Here is a 24,559-nt window from a genome sequence, read left to right as displayed (position 1 = left end):
CCTTTCTGATGGTGTCTCATCTTACTCTGCTTCTCATCGATGTTCCTTCTTCTAGAAATATTTCTTTTAAAATTTTTTTATAATTTATTTTTTTTGAGACAGAGCCTGGCTCTGTTGCCCAGCCTGGAGTGCAGCGGCACAGTCTGGGCTCATTGCAACCTCCACCTTCTGGGTTCAGGTGATTCTCCTACCTCAGCCTCCCAAGTAGCTGGGATTGCAGGCGTATGCTACCACATCCAGCTAATTTTTTTTTTTCTTTTTAGTACAAACAGGATTTCATCATGTTGGCCAGGCTGGTTTCGAACTCCTGACCTCAAGTGATCTGCCTGCCTCAGCTTCCCAAAGTGCTGGGCTTACAGATGTGAGCAACCATGCCCAGCCTAGAAATATTTCTTATGTTCTCCCTGGACAAATAGATTTCTTTCAATTTCATTGACTACCTCTGCTTAGTATCCTTGGCTACTTCCAGTCTCTAAAGGTTGGAGTATTCCAAAGCTCTTCTGTTCTATCTCTTCTCTTCTCCTCCTCTCCTCAGTCCTCTAAACATATTTTCCTTAGAGAGAGTTCATCTGGTGCCAAGGCATTCGTACGTTTAACATCTACATTTCCATCTCTGACTTCTTCATACAGCTCCACACTCATACATGCCACTGTTGACAGTAGTACTTGGATGTCTAATAGATAGATCAAACTTACCTTGGCCAAAACAGAAGCAGTGATGAACCCTTTCTTCTCTCTCCTTCTCTAGTCTTCCCTATTTCAGTAAACAGGGCTATTATTTATTTTATTTTTTTGTCACCAGAACCCAAGAGTTATCCTTCACATATCTCTATCCCACAGTATATCCAAGCCTTTGGTACATCCTATTGGGTTTACCTTTATAATGTATTCTGAATCCAAATACTTTTTACCACTGCTCTAGCCACTGTGTCCTCATCTGTCTCCAGGGTGATTACAGTATGTCCTGCTTGGTCTCCCTTTTCCACTTCAGTCTACTCTTCACCAGCCAATGATTTTTTTTATTTTTTTTTGGGAGACAGAGGCTTGCTCTCTCTCCCAGGCTGGAGTGCTGTGGTGTGATCTTAGCTCACTGCAACCTCCACCTCCCAGGTTGAAGAGATTCTCCTGCCTCAGCCTCCCAAGTAGCTGAGATTATAGGCCTGTGCCACCACACCTGTCTAATTTTTTGTATTTTTAGTAGAGATGGGGTTCCACTGTGTTAGCCAGGATGGTCTTGATCTCCTGACCTTGTGATCCACCCACGTTGGCCTCCCAAAGTCCTGAGATTACAGGCGGGAGCCACTGTGTCTGGCCAAGTGATCTTTTAAAAGCATAAATAAAATTACATAATTCTCCTTCTCTATGTTCTCTAAGGGTTTGCTATTGCCTTTAGAATAAATCCCACAATCTTTACTATGGCCTTCAAAGTTGGATGTGATCTGGCCCAGCCTTCCTCTCTGGCTTCATCCATTACTGTCCTTTTCTTGGCTTATCTCTCTCTCACAATAGTGAAAATCCCAATCCCAATACAGGCCTAACCTTGATATTCCTCGTGCTTGACCAATCCATGAGCCAGGAGTCCTCCATCTGAAGAAAAGGGACGAAAACCAGTAGTACCTATCTCACAAGGTTGTTGTGAAGATTAAAGTCATATTAAAGCACTAAGATGGTGTCTGGCACATAGTAAATAAATACTACATAAGTTTTAGCCATTATTTCATTGTTTTCTTTATAGTTGCTATTTTGGGGGATATGGAGGAGGAATACATGTTGGTTTCGCTGGGTTTTGTTTGTGAGATGTGTAAATAGAAATGCATTATAGGCAGTTGAATGTATTCATTGGGAGTGATTCGTTCTGTATAGTAAGAGGTATCCTAGTACCTTGGAAGAATGAGCAAAACTTCTAGCTCTAGTGTTTGGAGATCAGCTTGTGAATTGGGAAGATCTGGATCTTTAAGTGCCTAGTATTTGACATACTCTACACATAGCTTTCAAAATAGATGGCAGCTGTCATGCTCACAGCTCCAGCTGCTCAGATGAAAGATTTTAATGGTTTACATTTTTTTTCATTTTTCCTTTTTAATGTTTTTTTAGTGAACCACGGCCTGGGCTTTGCTCTGGAAGCCTGTCCTGCCTGCTTCTGTAATCTGGCGCTATGTATCCGGATCTTGGACCCTTATGTACACTGCTGTATGTTACACTTACAATTCTGTGCTCTTCTGTGAGTTCAGGTAAGAGTAGAATTGGGGGGTGGGGTGGTTTGGCCTTTACTCGTCTTAATTCTATAAAAAATAAATTTGTACTTCAATGCTTGGTGGTAATGGTGGTATCTAAAGATGTTTCTGAGATTGGTTTGATCAACGACATGATTTAAAAACCTGATAAATTAAGCAGTTTGAGGATCTCTTAGTAGTGTTTTGGGCATTCGCAGTCCTTCCTGTCCCTTGTAAATTATTCCTTTTGTTTTAAAAAAAATGCATATTTTCCAATCATACTTTTTTCAACAAGGAGATATGTTACTACTTTGTGAATTTGGAAAGAGCAGAAATAAAATGCTGACTACATGTACCAAAGAGAAGTTTTAGAATCAGGATGATACTATGTTCAACTGGGAGTGAGAGAACTTGGTTCAATTCCCAGGTCTGCCGCTTTCTCTTATGACCTTACCTAATTTATTGTCTGCCTCTTTGGGTTACTGAAAAGCATAAATGTGTTCGTTGTTAAATGTGTATGTAAGCCTCATGCCTGATACATGGCTCATATGCATTCCTTTTTATTTGAGACTTATGTAAAGATGAATATATAAGTATATACAAATACAGGGATATTTATTCATTGAGTACTATTTATTTTTAATATCTGCTAAAAATACCATATAGCTGTATTAGATTTGGTAAGGAAAAAATTGATTTCGTGGTTTTATTTCTGTTTTGCTAAACAACCAACCCAGATTCAGCCAAAAAAGATACTTCCCCTAATCTTCATTCTGATTAAATATTCCATAGAAGTAGATTCAGCAATTTATTGATTTTTTTCTTTTAAGTATTTTTATTCCACCAAATTAACAAATATTTCTTCCCCCTGCCCACTTTTGGGTTGGAACAGAAGGATCTGCCTGGATACTTTAGTGCAAGAGCACCCCTGCCTTCCCAGGCTCTGGGAGTAACAGAAATGACGTACGAATAAAAATACTAAGCCTTGTATTTAAGAAAGGACAGGCTTTGCATTTCAGTTATGGCTTCTTAACTTTCTATTTCTGTTTTCTTAAAACTTAAACATTATTTTATGTTGAAGGGAAGTAGTAAGGAAGTACAGTAGTCGTAATTTGTGGCATAACTTGCTCTCATAAATTGAATCCTGTTGGTAAAATAGGGGAGAATTCTTATTATTTGGAAAGTCATCTTCACTTTTTCAGGTTCTTAACTTCCAGTTCTTCCAAGTTACTTTACTGAAAGAGTGGTTTACTATTTCCTTCTTTCTTTTTTTTTTTGAGACAGGGTCTCCCTCTGTCACCCACCTTGTAGTGCAGTGGTGAAGTCATGGCTCACTGCCGCCTCCACCTCCTCGGCTCAAGCAGTCCTTCCACCTCAGCTTCTGGAGTAGTTAGAACTACAGGCATACACCACCACGTTGGCTAATTTTTGTATTTTTTGTAGAGAAGGGTTTTGCCATGTTGCTCAGGTTGGTCTTGAACTTCCGAGCTCAAGGATTTACCTGCTTTGGCCTCCCAAAGTGCTGGGATTATAGGCAGGAGTCCCGGGCCCAGCCTGCACTTTCTTACTTCTTAATAGGATTGGTATTGTATCTGATTATATCATCAGCATTCTTGTCTTTTGTAACCTAATTGTTAAGTCCTAACTGTTAAGTCCTAAAACATGTTGCCCTTTTTTATTTCTAATAAATAGGCTTATAAGAATTTTGCTGGAACTTTTGCAGCCATCTCAAGAACCATAACGTGTATAAAATAAGAGATGGCCTTTAGTTATAAAGATTCAGATGAAATGTGTTTAATGTCCTCTTCTTTCTCTCTCCTCTCATCTCCCCTGCTTTCTTTCCATACGGGGAATATTCCCGTATAGACTTGGCACCTTATTTTACTTCTGAGCCACTCTCTGCTGTCCAGAAACTTGGTGGACCTGTCGTACTACATTGTTCTGCTAAACCTGTGACCACTCATATCTCATGGTTGCATAATGGAACAAAATTGGATGGAAACATGGAGCAACTTACGATTCATCAGGGGACTTTGACAATTCGTTCTCTTAACTCCTTCCTTTTGGGTTACTACCAGTGTCTGGCCAACAATAGCGTCGGTGCCGTTGTGAGTGGCCCAGCAATAGTATCTGCGGCAGGTGAGTTTGTGTCCCTGAATGCGTGGGTTTTCTTGAAATTACTGTTAGTGCTTGCGTTTCTGAAGAAGGGGAAGGCTTTGGTGTAAGGCACATGGGAGTTCCTATCTCAGCCTTGACTCTTGCTGTGAGGATAACTTGGGGAAGTGCACTTAGAGCTCTGCAAGCATAGCCTAATGTAATCGCTAACAGTGATACGGAAATGATTTTTTAAAGTGACACAGTTAGGACAGTTTTTTGTTTTTGTTTTTTTTTATAATCTCTGCAGCTTTTCCAGGGAAGGATACTTTTCTAATATGAATTCTGGACTATTTCTTTGTGAGTACTTGGAAGTCCATAATATCAATAACAACATTGTCTACTCTGACAGTTATTTGCTGGAGTCCTTTGTCTTTCTTTCACATCTAATTGTTTTATTTGCCTTGATTACTGAGTGATTTTAATTTATTTAATTGAAACCATGGTTAAAAAGCAGAAAAAAAGTAACTGTAAAGAAAGGAATGTTGAGTATTGAACTTAGGGAAAACCTGGAATGCATGGTTTTTCTTAGTAAGTTTGAGTCATCTGCCTTTCAAACGGTGATGGCTTCCAGTAATGGAAAACGTCTTTGTAAGGGCACCCCTATTTACAGAACAAATCTGGATTCCCCAGGAGTAGTGAGTTTGTCATAACTGAGAAGAGTAAATGTTTTTGTAGAGCTGTGACCCATGGACAGCTTGTAAGACACACACTGGAAGGCTGAGTTCCTTGTGGCAGGCTGCTGAGTGCTTTGAGCACTGGAGAGCATAAAGAGTTCTTCCCCGCAGGCTCCATCCGTAGTGAACTAAAACTGAGAGGAGTTGAGACCAAGTTAGTAGATTCATATAATCTAAATGATATCCTGCCTTATTTTTTTGATGTCCTAGGTTCATTCCAGAAATCATTTTATTGCAGTGTGAATAGCTACAAACAGATTAAAGATCCTTGGGAAAGTGAGTTTTGATGAGGGACTGGGTTGAAAAGGACTCATCTTGACCGAATGGGAATAATGATGTTTTATAGTTCTAGATGTCTTAGGAATAGTTTGTATTTATTCTAGTTCCCTAGAAGCATCGACCTATGAAACAGGGTTGCATGACTTAGGTCTTATCAACCATGCACCTCTGCCCCAGCGCTTCTTTTTTTTTTTTGAGACAAGGTCTCACTCTGTTACCCAGGCTGGAGAGTGCAGCTGTTCAATCTTGACTCACTGCAGCCTCAGTCTCCCGGGCTCAAGCAATCCTTCCACCTCAGCCTCCTGAGTAGCTTGCCCCAACTGCTTTCTGGGATGAAAAGATCATGCAGCCCTCTGGACTGGAGTCAGCTGCCACAAAAGACCATGCTGCAGATGTTGTTTCTAATTTTTAAACTTCCTTTGGGAAAAAAAATTCAAATTTGCATTTATTTATTTGTTTTCTTATTTGTTTCAGTTCTTGGTGATTTTGGTTCATCCACAAAGCATGTTATTACAGCAGAAGAAAAAAGTGCTGGTTTCATTGGCTGCAGGGTACCAGAGAGTAACCCCAAAGCTGAGGTGCGCTATAAAATCCGGGGAAAATGGCTGAAACATTCCACAGGTGAGACCTTTTGTGAAAAGCTGATGGCACACACAGAACAAATGTTCATTAAATAACCTGCTCCTAGCTCTGTATGCTAGGGATGAACTGTGGATACCAGAAGTCGTGAGTGGAGAGGACTAAAATAAAAGGTTACAATATACAAATAATTACGGCCCCATACCCTGAGGGCTCACTCCCTCAGTTCCTTCAGACCCCCATCAGATTTTACTTCCTTGGAGAAGACCGTCCTCGTGGTTCTGTCTAAAATGATATACCTGGTGCTCTCTGTCTCCTTTATTTAGTTTTGCTTTTCTTCATAGAGTCGCTCACACCTGATACAGTGTTATTTATGTTTTTGTTAGTTTATTATTGTATATCTTTTTCTCTGACCTCCCCATACCCCCTTACTGGAATGCCGGCTGCATGTGTGCGGGGCTTGTCATCTGCTCTCTTCCTTGCTGTAGCACTTGTGCCTGGCCATTGTTGGCAGAAAGTAGCCCCTTAATATGTATTTGTGGAGAAAAAATGAATGACTAGGCAATGTAGGAACACTGTTTGACCAGTGCTGTAGGTAGAGGTTTGCCGAAGTCGAAGCCTGTTTCCTGTGCTTTGAGATTCACCGTTGTTAAAAATGCTTCTGCTGGGTTTGATTTGCTATGCTCGTTGTGTTGACTTTTGTTTTTTCTGTTCTGCCTTGACTTTCCCTTTTCTTCATTTAATAAGTTTTCCTTGATTGCCACTTTGCTGCTAATCTCATATCTAAACTGAGCTGCTAGATCACGCCTATAATCCCAGCACTTTGGGAGGCTGAGGCAGGAACGTCACTTGAAGCCAGGAGTTCAAGACTAGCCTGGGCAATATAGTGAGACCCCATCTCTACAAAATATTTAAAAATTAACCGGTGTGGTGGCATGCACCTGTAGTCTCAGCTACTGGGGAGGCTTAGGTGGATCGCTTGAGTCCAGGAGTTACAGGCTGTAGCAAGCCGTACTTATGCCACTGTACTCCAGCGTGGGTGACAGAGTGAGACCCCATCTCTAAAATACAATAAAATAAGATGGAATAAAGCATAATGATCAAACTTTGTGAGTTTTAGTTGTGCTGTCGTGTCCTTCATAAAGGGAGAGGCCTAACTGCACTCCCTTCCTTCCTCAGAGAATTACTTAATCCTTCCATCAGGAAATCTTCAGATTTTGAATGTATCCTTAGAGGACAAGGGATCATACAAATGTGCAGCTTATAATCCTGTCACACATGAATTAAAAGTTGAACCTATTGGCCGAAAGCTCCTTGTGAGTCGTAAGTATTTGGGACGATAATGGTAACTGGAAGAGGAGGAGTCCTCATAAAAAGTTGAGCAATGATAGTTCATTTTTTTTCAAATCCTGTTTGTTTATCATAAAAAGTCTTACCAAAAAACTAAATAAAGGCTGGGCATGGTGGCTTATGCCTGTAGTCTCAGCACTTTGGGAGGCTGAGGTGGGTGGATCACCTGAGGTCGGGAGTTTGAGACCCAGCCTGACCAACATGGCAAAACCTCATCTCTACTAAAAATACAAAAATTAGCCGGACATGGTGGTGTGCACCTATAATCCCAGCTACTCAGGAGGCTGAGGCAGGAGAATTGCTTGAACGTGGGAGGCAGAGGTTGCAGTGAGCTGAGATCACACCACTGCACTCCAGCCTGGGTGACAGAGTAAGACTCTGTCTCAAAAAAAAAAAAAAAAAAGTAAATACATTAATGCATTATAGAAGAGTACTGTACGTGCTTTAAAAATGTAACTTACAGAGAGAAATTTTGAATTTTGGCCAAGGTGACAGAGTGAATACATGTGTTGCCCTTTGCTCAAACAAGAAGAAATAAAGGACATACAACTTTATAGTAGTGGTAATTAAATTGGTTGTCTGTGAATTTTGGGGAAAAAAAAAGAGATATGTCTGTTCTCTTTCTTTCAGATATAATGAAAATCACTATTGATTTTTAGGTTATGGTGGTTGGGTTGAGGTAGCATCAATAGTCAGGGTACAATAAAGATATGGCTTCTGAACGTGTTGGGAATTCTGCATTTTCAAACTCCCAGTTCAGAATTAGCCCTAAAGGACCACAAGACATTTTAATCCTCAACTAAAAAGGATTTAACTGCCAAATAGGATCTTATAGTATTAAGAATAAGTGGGGAAATGGTGATTCCCACAGCTTTGCTAAGCAAGACGTTAGAAGTGAATACTTACTAATTATCTCTCATCTCCTTTCCTTTTCCAGGTCCTTCTTCAGATGATTTTCACATTCTTCACCCCACCCATTCAGAGGCATTAGCTGTTGTTTCTCGTAGCCCCGTAACCTTGGAGTGTGTGGTGAGTGGGGTCCCGGCTCCTCAAGTGTATTGGCTAAAGGACGGGCAGGACATTGCCCCAGGAACCAACTGGAGAAGGTTGTATTCTCATCTTGCTACAGATAGCATTGACCCAGTGGACTCCGGAAACTATTCCTGCATGGTGGAAAACAAGTCTGGAGATGTAAAATATGTGACTTACATGGTTAATGTACTTGGTAAGAAGTTAGTTTTTAATTTTTTCAAATGAAGCCATTTTTCTGGTCTAACTGAATGTGAAGGAAAGTTCTATTTGTGAAATTGAAATAGGGAATATCTAGAAATATCTATACCTTAGCCAGAACAAGTTTCATTTTTATAATGGACTGCTGAATTAGGCCATTTTTCTGGGTGGCATAGAGCATTTTGCATGGAATGTTCTTGAAAACCGCACTCTCAACCTAGGTATGAAATACAGAGATTGTTCTCCCTTCTTCATAACATGGAGGTAAAACTGGAAATCAGGAGAATGGAAGAATGTAGCCTGTGTCTGTGTGTAGAATCCAGTAGTAGTAACTAAGAGTACTGATTAGAAAATGTCAGGCTAGGCACGGAAGCTCACACCTATAACCTCAGCACTTTGGGAGGCTGAGGAGGGTGGAGTACTTGAGCCTAGGAGTTTGAGAACATCTTGGGCAACATGGTGAAACTCCGTCTCTACCAAAAATACAAAAATTAGCCGGGTATGGTGGCACAGGCTTGTAGTCTCAGCTACTGGGAGGCTGAGGTGGGAGGGTGGTTTGAACCCGGGAGGTGGAGCTTGCAGTGAGCTGAGATCACGCCATCACACTCCAGTCTGGGTGACAGAGCCAGACCCTGTCTCAAAAAAGAAAATGTCATCTCAAAAAGAAATCAATCTATTTAATTTAATTTTATTTTTCTGGATGCTTTTACCAGTGCCAGGGTGATAACATTGCATTATTTCCACCCACGTTTCTATATACACTTTATTTCAAAGCTATTCCTTTCTTTCTAGCCAGCTACCTAACTCACTATCGTGTAGCCACAGAAAATATTTTCCTTTATTGAAACAGATTTTCATGGAAAAAAAAAATAGGTGAAAGGTGGTTTAATAGTGAATAAAATTTTTGTAAGCCCTTTGCATGTATTTATAATATTTATAACCATGGCCTGCTATAGGTTGACATCACTGGAATTAGCATAAGTGTATGACAAGAGGGCTTTGGAATTCAGTGATTAGGACTGGATTTATACACATAATTTAGACATGTTGTTCACATTCTCATAAATGATTTACTTTTTCTTGGTAATAAGTGACTTTGAGGATCCCTAAAGGAAATTTTGTTTTTTTTTTGGTTTTGCCTGTTATGCATCTAATCTCAAAGTTGAATTGACTGTAAAAGTAATTTAACCTCTGAATAAACATTCTTCTGTTTTGGCTCCTGTTCAGTGTGAAATCCAGGGGTATCGTTACTTTATTTCAGACTAATCACCTGAAATAAATGCTAAGAGAAGCCCAGGATTAGAAACGATTTGTACATATGTGTGTAATCATGTGTTGTGGGGAGTTAAGTGGTTGGAGTCAGCTATGAAAGGAGACTATGTCTTATTAGTAACATGGTTTATCCTATTAGTGTATCATTTCTATTTTTTTTTCTTGATTGCACAGCAGACAGAAGAATGTGGATAAACAATGTAACTTTGTTTCAGCTGGTTATTGGTAGAGAGATTCTTATGACTTGAGCGATAATTTAAGAAGTACATTTTGAGGGCTAGAGTTTAATTTGTGTGTTTTATTTTCAGAACATGCTTCTATTTCTAAAGGACTACAGGATCAGATAGTGTCTCTGGGTGCCACTGTCCACTTTGCCTGTGATGTTCGTGGGAACCCAGCCCCCACCTGTACCTGGTTTCACAATGCACAGCCTATTCATCCTTCTGCACGGCATCTAACTGCAGGAAATGGACTGAAAATCAGTGGGGTTACCGTGGAAGATGCTGGGATGTATCAGTGTGTAGCAGATAATGGGATTGGATTTATGCAGTCTACTGGAAGACTTGAAATTGAAAATGGTAGGCTTTAAGGTCATGCAGTCATAAGACATTTCACTTTACAGATGGGCTTTTGTTGTGTTGAAAAATGAAATTATTAGGCTGGGCGAGGTGGCTCACACCTGTAATCCCAGCACTTTGGGAGGCCGAGGTCAGGAATTCAAGACCAGCCTGATGAAACCCTGTCTCTTAAAAATAAAAATAAACAAATAAAAGAAAAATGAAATTATTTTTACTAAAAGAAAATAACCCTAGCACTGTACAAGAATGTCGTTCATTTTCCACTTTCCTTGCTAGTGACAGATAGGCATATCTATGAAGAAGCAATCTTATTTAATCAAGCTCATTAAAAATATTTTTTAAAAAGTTTTCAACAGGTTCTACATACTTTAAAAATTTATATGGTACAATCTCTCTCTTACTCTTGTTCCCTAGGCAGTCAGTTCCCCTCTTTAGTGATTAGTTTTGTCAGTTTCTTGAGCATCCTTGTATGTAGTCCACATACAAATGGTTCACACATGAGAGAGTATGTGTGTGCATTTTATAACAGTATCTGTTTTCTTTTTTGTTTTTGTTTCTTTTTAACCTAAATGGTAGTAGCATTCTTTACCATAAATTTTTTACTTAACATCTTGGGATATCTTCCCATATGGCACATAAAAAGTATTTTCATTCCTTTTTAAAAAATTGCTACTTAGTAGTTCATTGTATAGTTGTAACAATTTGACCTCCTACCTTATTGATGGTTGTTTTCAATCTTTTGCAATTACAAATAGTTTTGTAAAGAACACCCTTCCACAAAGACTATTTTGCACGTGAGTATTTGTAAAATAAATTCCTAGAAATGAACTTGCAGAATAAAACCATATCTGTTGGTAATTTTGTTAGATATTGCTGAATCACTCTCTGTAATCGTTACCAATGTACACTCTCACCAGCAATACATAACTCTCCTTGTTTCCTCAGACTCTCACCAACATGGGGCATTGTCAGTTTTTAAAATCTTTGCCAATCTGATAGGTTAAAAATAAAAGAACCTTTTAATCTATATTTTCTTCATTACAGGGAAAGTTGGGCATCTTTTCATGTTTTTGAACCACTTAAATTTGCATTTCTGTGTATTGACTTTTTTGTCTTTTACTTATTGAAAAAATTAGGTCGTTGGTCTTTTTTATTCTTGATCTATTAGGGAAATCAATTGTTTATGATATGAGTTATAAATATTTTGAATTTCAGATAATCAGTATAGTACGAACCAAATTTTCTGACATTAGTTTAATTTATTTAGAAGTTAATAATGAAAGCGGGCCAGGTGTGGTGGCTCAAGCCTGTAATCCCAGCACTTTGGGAGGCCGAGTGGGTGGATCACGAGGTCAAGAGATTGAGACCATGCTGGTCAACATGGTGAAACCCCGTCTCTACTAAAAATACAAAAAATTAGCTGGGCATGGTGGCGCGTGCCTGTAATCCCAGCTACTCAGGAGGCTGAGGCAGGAGAATTGCCTGAACCCAGGAGGTGGAGGTTGCAGTGAGCCAAGATCGCGCCATTGCACTCCAGCCTGGGTAACAACAGCGAAACTCCGTCTCAGAAAAAAAAAAAGAAGTTAATAATGAAAGCATAATTTTTAAAAATTGGCATGTATTTGAACATTTAAAATTATACTTCTCAATAGTTGGTTAAAAAAATAAATCAATAATAGAAATTTAAAATACTTTGAACTGGGTAATAATGAAAATGCCACAGATCAGCTTTGGAAGAGACAGCCAGAATGGAATTTAAAAGGAAATTTACAGCCTTCTGTGACTGTAAAATAAAATTAGTAAGACTGAAAACTACTGAGTGAAGTAAAAGGATAGCAGAATAGATTCAAAGAAAGAAACAGAGATCATAAAAATCAGGGAAGAAATTAATTAATTAGAAAATGAAGGTAAAATAGGATCAATAAAAATAGAAGTGGGCCCTTTGTAAAGTCTGATAAAATGGACACATCTTTGGAGATAATGATCCAAAGAAAATAAAAGGGGTAAAAATAACATTAGGAATAAAAGGGGGCTATAAATACAAGTCTTACAGCAATTAAAGATAAGATTATGTTAAATTTTATGATAAAAATTTATAATAAAGACAAATGGACAAATTCTGAGGAAAAATGTAACTTAGCAATGCTGACCGAAAATAAATAAACTTGAATAGTCCTACACCTATGGAAGAAGTTGAATTAGGAGTTAAAAATCTTCCCACAAAGAAAATATGAGGCCAGATGGTTTTATGGAGATTCTACCAAACTTCGAAGTGATAGACCATTCCAAATCCTATGCCGACTGTTTCAGAGAAGAGGAAAAGATGGAAACTCTCCAGCCTTGATTCCAGAATCACAATAAGATGGTGCAAGAAAGGAAAATCAAAGGCCAATCTCATTTATGAACATCGGTATAAAAACCCTAAATAATGTATTAGCAAGCCAGGGCAGCGTAAAAAGAAAACACATCATGACCAAACAGTTATCCCAGGAATCCACTTGAAAATTGAGGGTTTCATTCACCCCATTTATTGAATAAAGGAGGAAAACTATGATTATCTCACTAGAGATGGAAAAACATTGGACATAATTAAGTATCCATGTTAGATACTTAGAAAAGTAGAAATAGAGTTGAACTTTCTTGGCTTGGTAAAGAGTGTCTAACAAGAACTTAGAGGAAACATTGCATTTAATGGTGAAATGTAAGAAGCACTCCCTTTGAAAATCTCTTACTGGAGATCCAAACCAGCGCAGAAAGACATGAAAAGAAAAAGAAGGAAAGAACCCAGATTGTTGGTAATTTACAACCGATATGATTGTCAAATAGACTATCCCAAATAGTTTGCTAGCTGTTATTATGACTGTTATATGTCCTATTATGAGAAATAATAACATTTAGCAAGGTGGCTGGATGAAGACCAGTGAACAAGAATCAGTTGCCTTTTTGCAGACCAGCAACAAACAGAAAATGTAATTTAAAAACCACTTTTTAAATATTATAGCAGTAAAGCACAGCCAGTTATATAGGAAGATATATCAGTTCCTCAATATCAGTATTTGGCATTTTATCTGGTCTTTCTAAATATTTTCTGTGGATTCATGCAATTCTAATTGAAATCCCTTTGTAATATTTTGAGGACCTTGACAAACTGATTCTAAAATTTATATGGATAATCCAAGGCCCAAGAGTGGCAAAGACACTCCAAAAAAGGAGAAAAAGCACATGGGAGACTTGCTTTAAACATCTAAAATATCTGTAGTAATTAAGAAATATTATATTGGTGCAGAAACAAATAGACTCTTGGAATAAGATGGAGACTTTCAGAAAGACATTTGCATGTAAGGGCTTGACTGAGCCGGCATTGCTGATCTGCAGGGGAGGAGATTAATTTCGCATTTTGTTGTGGGATAATTGGTTATCAATATGTACTAAAAGTGAAACTCAGTATCTCACATTGTGTAAAGGATAAATTCTCAGTGGATTAAAGATGTAAATATGAAAGACAAAATGAAAATATTTTTGAAGAAAACATTGAAGAATGTATGACCTGTGGGTAAAACTTTTTAATAAGACATTTTAAGAGGCTTATATTAAAAGGTATGACCGTATTGAACTGAAAACATCTTCCTAATAGATACTGTTAAAAGCTGAAAAGAAAAGCAGTATTAGGAAGGAGATACTAGTCACATACATACCTGAACAAAGGAACAGAACCTACTGTATACAGAGAACTCTGAATCACTACAAAAAAGACAGATGACCCAGTAGAAACACTGACAAAAGGCGTTTCACAGAGGAGGAAAATTAATAATGCCACATAATCACGGGAAAAGATGTTCAGCCTCATTAGTCCTTGGGAAAATGCATGTTCTGACCAGTGAGATAGTATTTTACACTCAGTAGCTTGGCAAAAATCCAGACATCTGATACCAGTTGTTGGTTGGTTTTGTCAGACATGGGAAGGAGGACTAGAGAAAAAGGCAGATATACTGGAGAAAATGTCATTTGCTTTGATCAATATTACGTTGTGAGCGCTCTTAAAAATGCCTCCAGAGAATACCGGGACCACAAGGAAACACTTGGCACCACTTTAATTTAGAAACAAAAATGCTATTCAGTTCTATGGGGAAAAAAATGTATATATCATCAGTATCAACTTTTATTCAGAACAAACTTTTTTTTTCCCAGGCCTTTATAATCAAATTCCTGCCTCCCTTCCCTTCCCACCCCACCCCACAAAATTGACTGTTTTCTTGAAGGCAGATTATCTACTTTTATACTTATTTACATTTTTTTCTTGTTAAGGTTTGAGGTTTCAACTTCCTGTGTTCTATATTGGCAGTGGTCAAATATGGGTAGTGTACCTTTGGAAGACTCACAGAAGGTTTCTTTATATACATTCCTTTCTTTCTGAAGGGCAGGAAATTTATATAGGAAATGTTTAGGAGCCCACAGCTATGAAAAACTCTACCTTTTATTGACAGTTTTACTTGGCGAAAGTTGAGAAGGGAACTAACAAGGAGAGAGCTATCTTGGTTCTAATCATTACTACCACGTTTATGTGATAGGATGAAATTGTTTTGCATTGTAGATACTGCAGTGTTCTTAATTTTTCATATGTGAATTGCTTTTTTAATAGACAGTGGATTCAAGCCAGTTATAATTACAGTGCCAGCAAGCACAAAGGTGGTAGATGGAGACTTTGTTACTCTGTCCTGCAATGCCACTGGGCTGCCGGTTCCGGTCATTCGTTGGTATGACAGCCATGGATTGATAACCAGCCATCCATCTCAAGTCCTGAAATCTAAATCCCGAAAATCACAGCCATCAAGACCTGAGAGCTTGGACCTGGAGCCTGTCTACTTTGTCATGTCCCAAGCTGGCGCAAGCTCTCTCCATATTCAGGCTGTGACTCAGGAACATGCGGGGAAATACATCTGCGAAGCTACAAATGAACATGGTACCACACAGGCAGAAGCATCTCTCATGGTTGGTGAGTCGCCATTATTATTTATTTTTAGTCGAATAATTTCTTTTTTTTTTGAGACGGAGTTTCTCTTGTTACCCAGGCTGGAGTGCAATGGTGCACTCTCGGCTCACTGCAACCTCCACCTCCTGGGTTCAGGCAATTCTCCTGCCTCAGCCTCCTGAGTAGCTGGGATTACAGGCACGCGCCACCACACCCAGCTAATTTTTGTATTTTTAGTAGAGACGGGGTTTCACCATGTTGACCAGGATGGTCTCGATCTCTTGACCTCGTGATTCACCCGCCTTGGCCTCCCAAAGTGCTGGGATTACAGGCGTGAGCCACCGCGCCCGGCCAAATAATTTCTTTTTATAGTAAAAGATAAAGTGATTTGAAATATGTTATTTTAATGAATCCAGCAATCTCTATGTATTATTTTTCCTGATGACAGTGAAAGGTAGAACTGTATTTTTTTGGTGTTTGGCTTTATGTAAATCAGATGAAACTTGGTCTCTGTTTCTGATGTGTTTGTTAAGATTATAGTTGCAATATAGAAAGCTCTCATTTTGGAGCAGGCCCAGAATATAACCTGTCTTTGGGATTAATGTTTTTGGTTTTCTAAGCTACTGAAAATGATGTTGCAGACATTTTTTATGCCCTTGATAACTACAATATTAAGTCTAAAGTATTGGCCTTCATTGAGAATGTAGAGTTGTGGTACTATGAAGTAGTACCTGTGTGTATATATTCCCTCTATCTTATCCAAAGTTATTTTCTAATGGGACGTATAATATTAATTCTTCGTATTTTACTGATTTTTTTTGTGATGACTTAAAAACCATATATGATTTTTGACTACTGGTATATAGACTATTAATATTCATGGCAATGGACTCAAATTTGACTTAATTCAAATTCAAACTTTCCATCAGTAGGCATCTAGAGCAGCATTCCCCAACAACTAGTCAGCTGGGTGTAGATTGTCACCTTGTCTTGTGAGAGGCAGAATATCAAAGGCAGTAAGGCTTTAGTTTTGGGTAACTGAGGTCTCTGTCCCAGGCCTCTGCTTTAAGGGGCTTAGCATGGACTTCTTCTGCCTAGTGCCTAGGACCCACAGGTCAAAGAGCCCACAGGGTCAAGAAGCAGCGCTTATGCTGAGTTCAGAGCCCACATTCTTCCTTCTAGATAGGTCTGGGGCTCCAGCATTCCCTGCTTTAGTGAGTTCACAGTCTGGTCCCACAGTTCCTCTCCTCTGGCCCATCAGTCACAGTCTGGATTACATGACCAATGTGTGGGCACCCTTAGCCAGAGCAGTGGCCAATGGGTTGTTCTTGGCAGAGGAGTGAGGGTTGAAATAAAAAGAGCTGGATGTGTGCATATAACTTCCCTTCATGTGCAAACAAGGATGCCCTTGCTCTGAATGAAGCTGGAGGAGAAGTGATGGAGACCAGGGACTTCCCCTTATCCTCTTGTGCTACTCCCTGCATGTTAGAAGTGGGAGAGATATGGAGGCTGAGCACGTGGGCTGTGTCAAAATCCTGGCTGTGCCACTTGGCGGCTTTGTGACCCAAGGGCAAATCACTGAACTGTGCTGTTTCCTCATCTGTGTAACAGGTATAGTGAAGGTGCCCCACTCATAGGGTTGAGGTGAGAATCCAAGGAGTTAATGCACAGTAAGTGCTTAGAATGGTGTCTGGCAATAGAAAGCCTTCCATTGATACTAAGTATAAAGTTATGATGATTACTGTCTAATTATTATTAAATTATAATGATCTCTTGTGGCGGTGTTAAGGGAAGGAGGAAATAGTTACTGATTTTAGAAACCTTAAGAATCCTCAAATGAAGAAATAGTTCAGTAAGTATTTGTACCTATAAATGAATATGTGTGTGTGTGTGTGTGTGTTTATGTTTCTTTCTTTCTTTCTTTCTTTCTTTCTCTTTCTTTCTTTCTTTCTTTCTTTCTTTCTTTCTTTCTTTCTTTCTTTCTTTCCTTCCTTCCTTCCTTCCTTCCTTCCTTCCTTCCTTCCTTCCTTCCTTCCTTCCTTCCTTCCTTCCTTCTTTCTTTCTTTCTTTTCTTTCTTCTTTCTTTCTTTCTTTCTTTTTGATACAGGGTCTCACTCTGTCGCCCAGGCTGGAGTGCAGTGGCACAATCTCAGCTCACTAAAACCTCTGCCTCCCGGGTTCAAGCAATTCTCCTGCCTCAGCCTCCCGAGTAGCTGGGACTACAGGCATGAGCCACCACACCCAGATAATTTTTGTATTTTTAGTAGAGATGGGGTTTCACCCTGTTGGCCAGGATGGTTTCGATCTCCTAACCTTGTGATCTGCCCGCCTCAGCCTCCCAAAGTGTTGGGGTTACAGGTGTGAGCCACTGTGCCTGGCCTGTGTTTATATTTCTATTCCCCTAGGCAAAAATATTTGTACATCCAGGATCTGGATGTGGCTCTGCTCGAAATTGTTAGCTGCATGATAGGTGTAGTTGCAGAAGCCCCTCAGGTAGAATTTAGCTGAAGTGATTATTTTATGTGAATGCAGAATATAGAGAGACAGATGTCATAATTATAGCTGATGGAACTAGATATTTTGTCTAACTTCCTCACCTTAAATATGAGAAATCGGGAGCCTTTTGAAGTTACATGAACTAACTTTAGAAGATCTTTAAGATGGCCAGGCGCAGTGGCTTACGCCTGTAATCCCAGCACTTTGGGAGGCCAAGGTGGACAGATCATGAGGTCAGGAGTTCAAGACCAGCCTGGCTAACATGGTGAAACCCCATCTCTACTAAAAATGCAAAAATTAACTGGGTTTGGTGGCAGGTGCCTGTATTCCCAGCTACTTGGGAGGCTGAGGCAGGAGAATTACTTGAAACCAGGAGGCAGAGGTGGTAGTGAGCTGATATGGTGCCACTGCACTCCAGCCTGGGCGACAGAGCGAGACTCCGCCTCAAAAAACAAAAGATCTTTAAGATTCTCCCATGTTCCAGGATTCTCTGTGCTGATAAATACCACTTTTATGTATAGTAACCTATCAGCTATATTCTACCAAAGAGGCCCTACATTGTCTTTTTACAAATTCTATTATAATTGTTAACAGCCAACTACGTTTATTAAAACTCAAAATAATACATAGCAACTCACTTCTCTGCATAGGAATCTGAGGCTTAGGAATTTCTAGCATCCAGACAAGTCGTTTACTTCGCCTACTGTATTGTAAAGGGGAAAGTAAGCTAGGCTAGAGAAACAACTCCCTCCCCAGTCTTTTGTTCTTTCCAGAGACCTTGGGTTTTTGAGGTCCAGGATGTACAAATGTTTGTAGAGTGTGTGGTACTCTTTAAAACTGCAATGGGAGTTGGTGTGGGTTTCCTGAGTAGTTTGGGTTGTGAGTTGCTGGCAGCAGGGCTCACAGTGGGAGCATCTTTGACAGATATGGTTGTACTACCTATTTAATTAGTTTCCCCTTAGAGTCATTACATTTATTTACATTGCCATAGTATCAATCTCTTTTTTAATTCAAAAAACATTCCACCTTAAGAGATGCTAGGTGTCTGTTCTACCATTTAATAGAATTCTGAAGAATTGAGATAATACATGCAAAAACACTGGTAAAGTACTGTTAGAATCTTTTTAGTTGTATTTAGTGAATCTCTCAAATGCCCAGATTATATCATTGAAACAGAAGTAGAAAGTTAATTGAATCTCCCTTTTAATAAAAGTTCTGGAAAATTTAATAAAAATTTAGTGAAAAATTCTCATGGCATCTTAAATCTTACAGAAGTGGAATCTTGAGACTCAGTGGAGAAGCTGCTACATGAAGTTTTTCTCATGCTTCTGCATAAACTGAGGCATGTGGCATTTAAAGTCTTTTACAGCCAGATCCCACTTCCCAGTGGAAAACTGCCCGGAGGATCCACTAAACTTCTAATGATAAAAAGATCCTTCTCCACTACCCCAAGCCACAGTTAATTACCTCCACTTGCTGAGTCCCTCTCTCTGCATTAGCAGGCACCAGGTCACACCCTGAACATCAGTCCACAGTCTGACTCACTAGATAAACACTGCTGTTCCAGGAGCAATATTTTGAAGTTGTCTCAGTGAACTTAATTAGTTTTCTTCTACATTATTTCCTCACTAGCTTCTTGTTTGCTCTCATGGAGGATGCTTCTGGGACACCCTTTCTCTCCTTTAAACTAACAGAGAACTGACCTTACACTGTGAGTCCTGTTTTCTGTTGATTCTCCACTACAGTGCAGTCCTTCTCCAAAAAACACACCCACCTTTTACCAGGAATCTGACTTCATTTCGGAAATAAAAGTAGAACATTGTTTCCTCTACACTCTTCCTCCACACAAGGAACAAAAAATAGAATTTTCTGCTGCCAATATTAATAACATTTTAGAGAAACCAAGCTGTCACTCCTTAGGTTTTATTGTACTGGCTGTATCTTTGTTTTTGTAAATTGTTCTTTTTTTTTTCACAGCACACTGTTAACATTCTTCTGACAGCTGTCACTTACTCTCTGAACCTTAATTTCTTCATCTGTAACATAGGAGTATTACCATCTACCTAAGAATGTTCTGAGAATTAAATGAGATTATGTTTATAAGATATCTAGTACAATGCCTGGCACATAATATGTGCTCAGTAATTATTTTTGACTATATGTAACCTATTTATTTTTTCAGTGCAGATAAATTATTTTTATCTTCCTCTGTATATTCTGTATGCTGTTAGTAGTAAGTGTTAAGGCAGCCTGCTTGTTTTATCTTTTTAAAATTTATCTAAAAAAAAATTTAACAGTCTTACTCTGTTGCCCACGCTGGATGGCACAATCATGGCTCACTGCAGCCTTAACCTCCCCAGGCTCAGGTGATCTTCACACCTCAGCCTCCCAAGTAGCTGAGACCACAGGTATGCGCCGCCACACCTGGGTAATTTGGTGTTTTTTGCAGGGTCTCACATGTTGCCCCAGCTAGTCTCAAATTGCTGGGCTCAAGCGATCTGCCCTCTGGCCTCCCAAAGTGCTGGGATTGATTATAGGTGTGAGCCACTACGCCTGGCCAACTTAAAATCTTCTGTGGTTAAACTAGCAAATGATTATTACAAAAAAGAGTTTTCTTAGAGAACAAGGAAAACATAAAAACATTTAACTGCTAAACTATTACATCATATAATTGGTTTTTCAAACAATTCATTTGCTCCCCCATGAGAAAAGATTGCTACTAGAAGTTAAATGTTTCCATGAATTATAAACAGCAGTGTTACCTGTTTTAACTTCCAGGGTTCAAATTGTGCTAACGATTCCAGGGGGCAGTCATGTCACAAACTGAGTAGAAGACACTGAAATGAGGAGTTTCTTTAACCTCTCTCCTCTCTCTCTCTCTCTCTCTCTCTAAAGTTCCTTTTGAAACAAATACAAAAGCAGAGACAATCATGTTTCCTGAAGCTGCTCAGAATGATGAAAGAAATAAGAGAGATGGTTCAGAAACTGGATTACTGAGCTCATTTCCAGTAAGGGTCCATCCCAGTGCAGTGGAATCAGTACCGGAGAAAAATGCCAGTGGCACCTCTGTTCCTGATGCCCCCATCATATTGAGCCCCCCACAGACCCACACACCAGACACATACAACCTGGTGTGGAGGCCAGGCAAGGCTGGTGGGCTGCCCATCAATGCCTACTTTGTGAAGTATCGAAAGGTAATGTCTTGTCGTTTATCATCTTTCTCTGCTCACACCTTAACACTCTTTGTATGACATATGCTGTTGTCTTTTCCATTTGTGGATGGCAGGAAACAGAACAAAAGTGTTCCAGAATGATGAGTTTGTCAGAGAGAGATCCCAATCATGCTGGATTTACCAATTTTTTTTTTGAGATGGAATCTGGCTCTGTCACCAGGCTGGAGTGCAGTAGCGTGATCTCAGCTTACTGCAAACTCTACCTCCCTGGTTCAAGCCGTTCTCCTCCCTCAGCCTCCTGAGTAGCTGGGACTACAGGCACGCACCACCACACCCAACTAATTTTTGTATTTTTAGTAGAGATGGGGTTTCACCATGTTGGCCAGGATGGTGTCAATCTCTTGACCTTGTGATCTGCCCACCTTGGTTTCCCAAAGTGCTGGGATTACAGGGCGTGAGCCAAGATTTACCAATCTTACGAAAGCACTGAGAATGAAGTATAATTTACCGCCAAATTGGGATTCTAAGAACCCAATGATATCTTTACATGTTTAATCAAACATTTTAATACTTCAGTACAAAGTTCTATAACCGCTTTTAAAACACGAATTCTTTCCTTCTCTAAGGTAGTAGAATACCGTTCATTTAGCAGAAAAGCAGTTTCTTATTAAAAGCAACTATCTGAACAGAGTCTCTGGCATAATTTATGCCAATTGTTTGCATTTCAGGTTTAATTGTTGGTTTGTTTTGAGACAGGATTTTGCTCTGTTACTCAGGCTACAGTGCAGTGGTGTGATATCAGCTCACCGCAGCTGCCGCCTCCTGGGTTCCAGTAATTCTCGTACCTCAGCCTCCTGAGTAGCTGGGTTTGGAGGCATGCACTACCATACCTGGCTAAATTTTTTTGTATTTTTAGTAAAGATGGAGTTTTGCCATGTTGGCCAGACTGGTCTTGAACCCCTGACCTCAAGTGATCCACTGCCTCATCCGCCCAAAGGGCTGGGATTACAAGTGTGAGCCACTGCACCCAGCTTCAAGTTGTCTTTCTAATTGTATTAAAATCATACATTGTTTGGTCATTTTTTGGGGTAAACCTTGGGCCTCTCAATTAGCTCTTTAAATATTGTTTTCCCCATGGGCTTGTATTAGAGCGGAATGGAAAAGCCCCTCTCTGTTTAATGAGACCAGTAAATGAATGAAATGGGAGGGATGCATTCATATTTAAAATAATTTTCTTTGTTCAAGAAATTTTAGTATACATTGTTGAGTGGTAATGTTTTTACTGACCAGGAAAAATAACACGATGATATTTTAAGGTTTATGTACTCTTTCTAACCTAATGAATGATTCTAGATGAAGAGGTTTTGCTGGTAATCTTATCTACCCTAAAACCTCCATGCAATATTGTTTCTTGGTTCTATTAATCAAGAAGCAACTGATTAGAGCTCTTTTTATTTCCTCTGACACATACTGAACAGTATCAAGACATAAAGCAGGGATGCTGGAAATGTATAATACATAATTACATAATTCATACACATACAAACAATATCTGTCTTAATTTATCATATATTATATATATTATGTAAATACCGATACTACCTATTATTTTATACTTATTTTATTCTTCATTAGCCCAGGAAGAAAGTCTTGTCTTCATTACAAGTCAAGGAAACAGACTCTGGGAGGGCAGTAAGTTGCTTGAGGCCACACGTTAGTGGTCAGATGCAGAGCCAGGAGTCTTTTTACAGCGAGAATTGCAGCAGTCTTGCAACAGATCTTATCTTTCTTAATGTGAAGAAGTATTGTGTCTTATTTGCTTACCATGGTATATTACTTCTTAAAACTCTTCTAGAATTAAGTGAATTCTAGTTTTGGTCAAATGTAACTGAAACATTTTCTCCCCTCCATCTCCTGTTTCTCTGGTGTGTTTTCTCATGGGCAGTTGGATGATGGGGTTGGCATGGTGGGAAGCTGGCACACGGTTCGAGTCCCAGGAAGTGAAAATGAGCTCCATTTAGCTGAGCTGGAGCCATCGAGTCTTTATGAAGTCTTGATGGTAGCAAGAAGTGCAGCAGGTGAAGGCCAACCTGCCATGCTTACCTTCCGAACCAGCAAAGGTGAGTGCAGGCTTCCTTTGGAGGACCGAGCTGACTGCCTTGATGTCAATTTATTAGTAAGAATTCTTTTGGATAGTAGAAATTTCTATATATAAATTCACTAAATGACCCTATTATAGCCCCTCCCTTCCATTTTGGGGTCACATTTACGTGGTTGTATTATCCTATTCCATCAAATATTCATTCCACAGATGTTTTTGAAAGCTGATTATATACAAGACAAGAGGTTAGATGATATAGGGAAAGTGAAGACGGTCAAGATGAGAGCTGTCCCAATGGAGCTTATATTTTGATAAGAAAGATAAGATGTATAACTTAATACCAACTGCAAGACAGTATTCAGTTCAGCTAATATTTATTGAATGCCTTTTACATGTCAGGCAAGAAGCAAAATAGACAAAACATGTGGCCTCGTAGAGCTTAGATTTTAGTTGAGAGAGACGTATACATAAGTTATAAGTACATTAGAAGGTGTTAACACAAACATAAGTTGGGGGGTGGATATAGGAAGTATATGGGGAAGGTGTTGTTAACACTTTAAGAAGGCAGCCAGAAAAGTCCTCAATGAGCAGTCCACATCAGAGCAGAGACACTAGGGGAAGTAGAAAGCCACATGTCTCTCTAGAGGAAGAACATTCCCAGCAGAGATAGCAAGTGCCAGAGCCCAAGGCGGGGTGTGCATGGTGTTCACTAGGAGCACAAGGGGGCCCCTGTGATGGGAGCATCATGGGTGAGGAGGCTGTAGGGGAGAGGTCCCAGGGAAAACAGGGTGTCCACGTCACACAGTGCACCGTCCACCTTGGGAGGACTTTGACTTTACCTCTGAGTGAGCTGGGAAGAGCTGAAGCATTTGAGCTGGGTTGAGTCTAGATAGAGTGGAAGAGGCAGGAGTGTAGACAAAGAGACCAGCATATGCCAGGTACCATGGGAGATTTCCAAGGACAGTGCTGGGGAAGCACAAAGAAAGGATATTCTTTCTCCAGGGCAGCTTGTGAGGGAAGGCTTGCTAAAAAGATGTCATTGTGGCTTGGCTGTAAATGAACAGACACTTCAGTGGGTAGAGGAGGGAACTGGTTGGAAGTCTTTTAGTATGGCACTATAATGAAAAGGAGGTATGAAGATTGAGAAGAAACCAGCTCTAGTGGCTTTTGAAAAAGACCCTTTCATCTAATTAGTAAGTCTGGTCAGAAAAATAACAAGTACTTTCTATTTTAAATGTATCTTGAGTTAATTTTCATAATCAGTCATTAGGTGTTCATAGAGTCACCTATGAATACTGAATAATTGTGCATTTCAGTTTTTAACAAATCACTCAGATTCACTTTTTGCCTCTTGAAATTTTAAAAAGATGTGACAATTTTCCTGAGAAAACTTAGCAGAAGCTCTTTAATGGTGAGTTTTATGGCTTAGAATTAGGAAATATATACAGTAAAAAGAAAAAATGGACTAATAATTTGAACACCTCGTCA

At 39.4% G+C, this 24,559-nt stretch overlaps 1 protein-coding gene across 1 annotated transcript in view; it reads left to right on the top strand.

Annotated features, from left to right (window-relative positions):
- Window positions 1–24,559, top strand: part of CDON (cell adhesion associated, oncogene regulated) — a 101,081-nt gene that overhangs the window by 35,498 nt on the left and 41,024 nt on the right. The window contains 9 exon segments of the mRNA XM_017977635.4: window positions 2,095–2,231; window positions 4,080–4,352; window positions 5,798–5,944; window positions 7,082–7,225; window positions 8,190–8,477; window positions 10,063–10,332; window positions 14,972–15,325; window positions 20,693–20,991; window positions 22,916–23,090. Coding sequence (XP_017833124.3) covers window positions 2,156–2,231; window positions 4,080–4,352; window positions 5,798–5,944; window positions 7,082–7,225; window positions 8,190–8,477; window positions 10,063–10,332; window positions 14,972–15,325; window positions 20,693–20,991; window positions 22,916–23,090 — 2,026 coding nt within the window. The 5' untranslated portion in view covers window positions 2,095–2,155.

The sequence above is a fragment of the Callithrix jacchus genome, chromosome 10, assembly GCF_049354715.1.
Source record: "Callithrix jacchus isolate 240 chromosome 10, calJac240_pri, whole genome shotgun sequence".
Classification (NCBI taxonomy): domain Eukaryota; kingdom Metazoa; phylum Chordata; class Mammalia; order Primates; family Cebidae; genus Callithrix; species Callithrix jacchus.
This window is presented reverse-complemented; position numbering and strand designations above follow the sequence as displayed.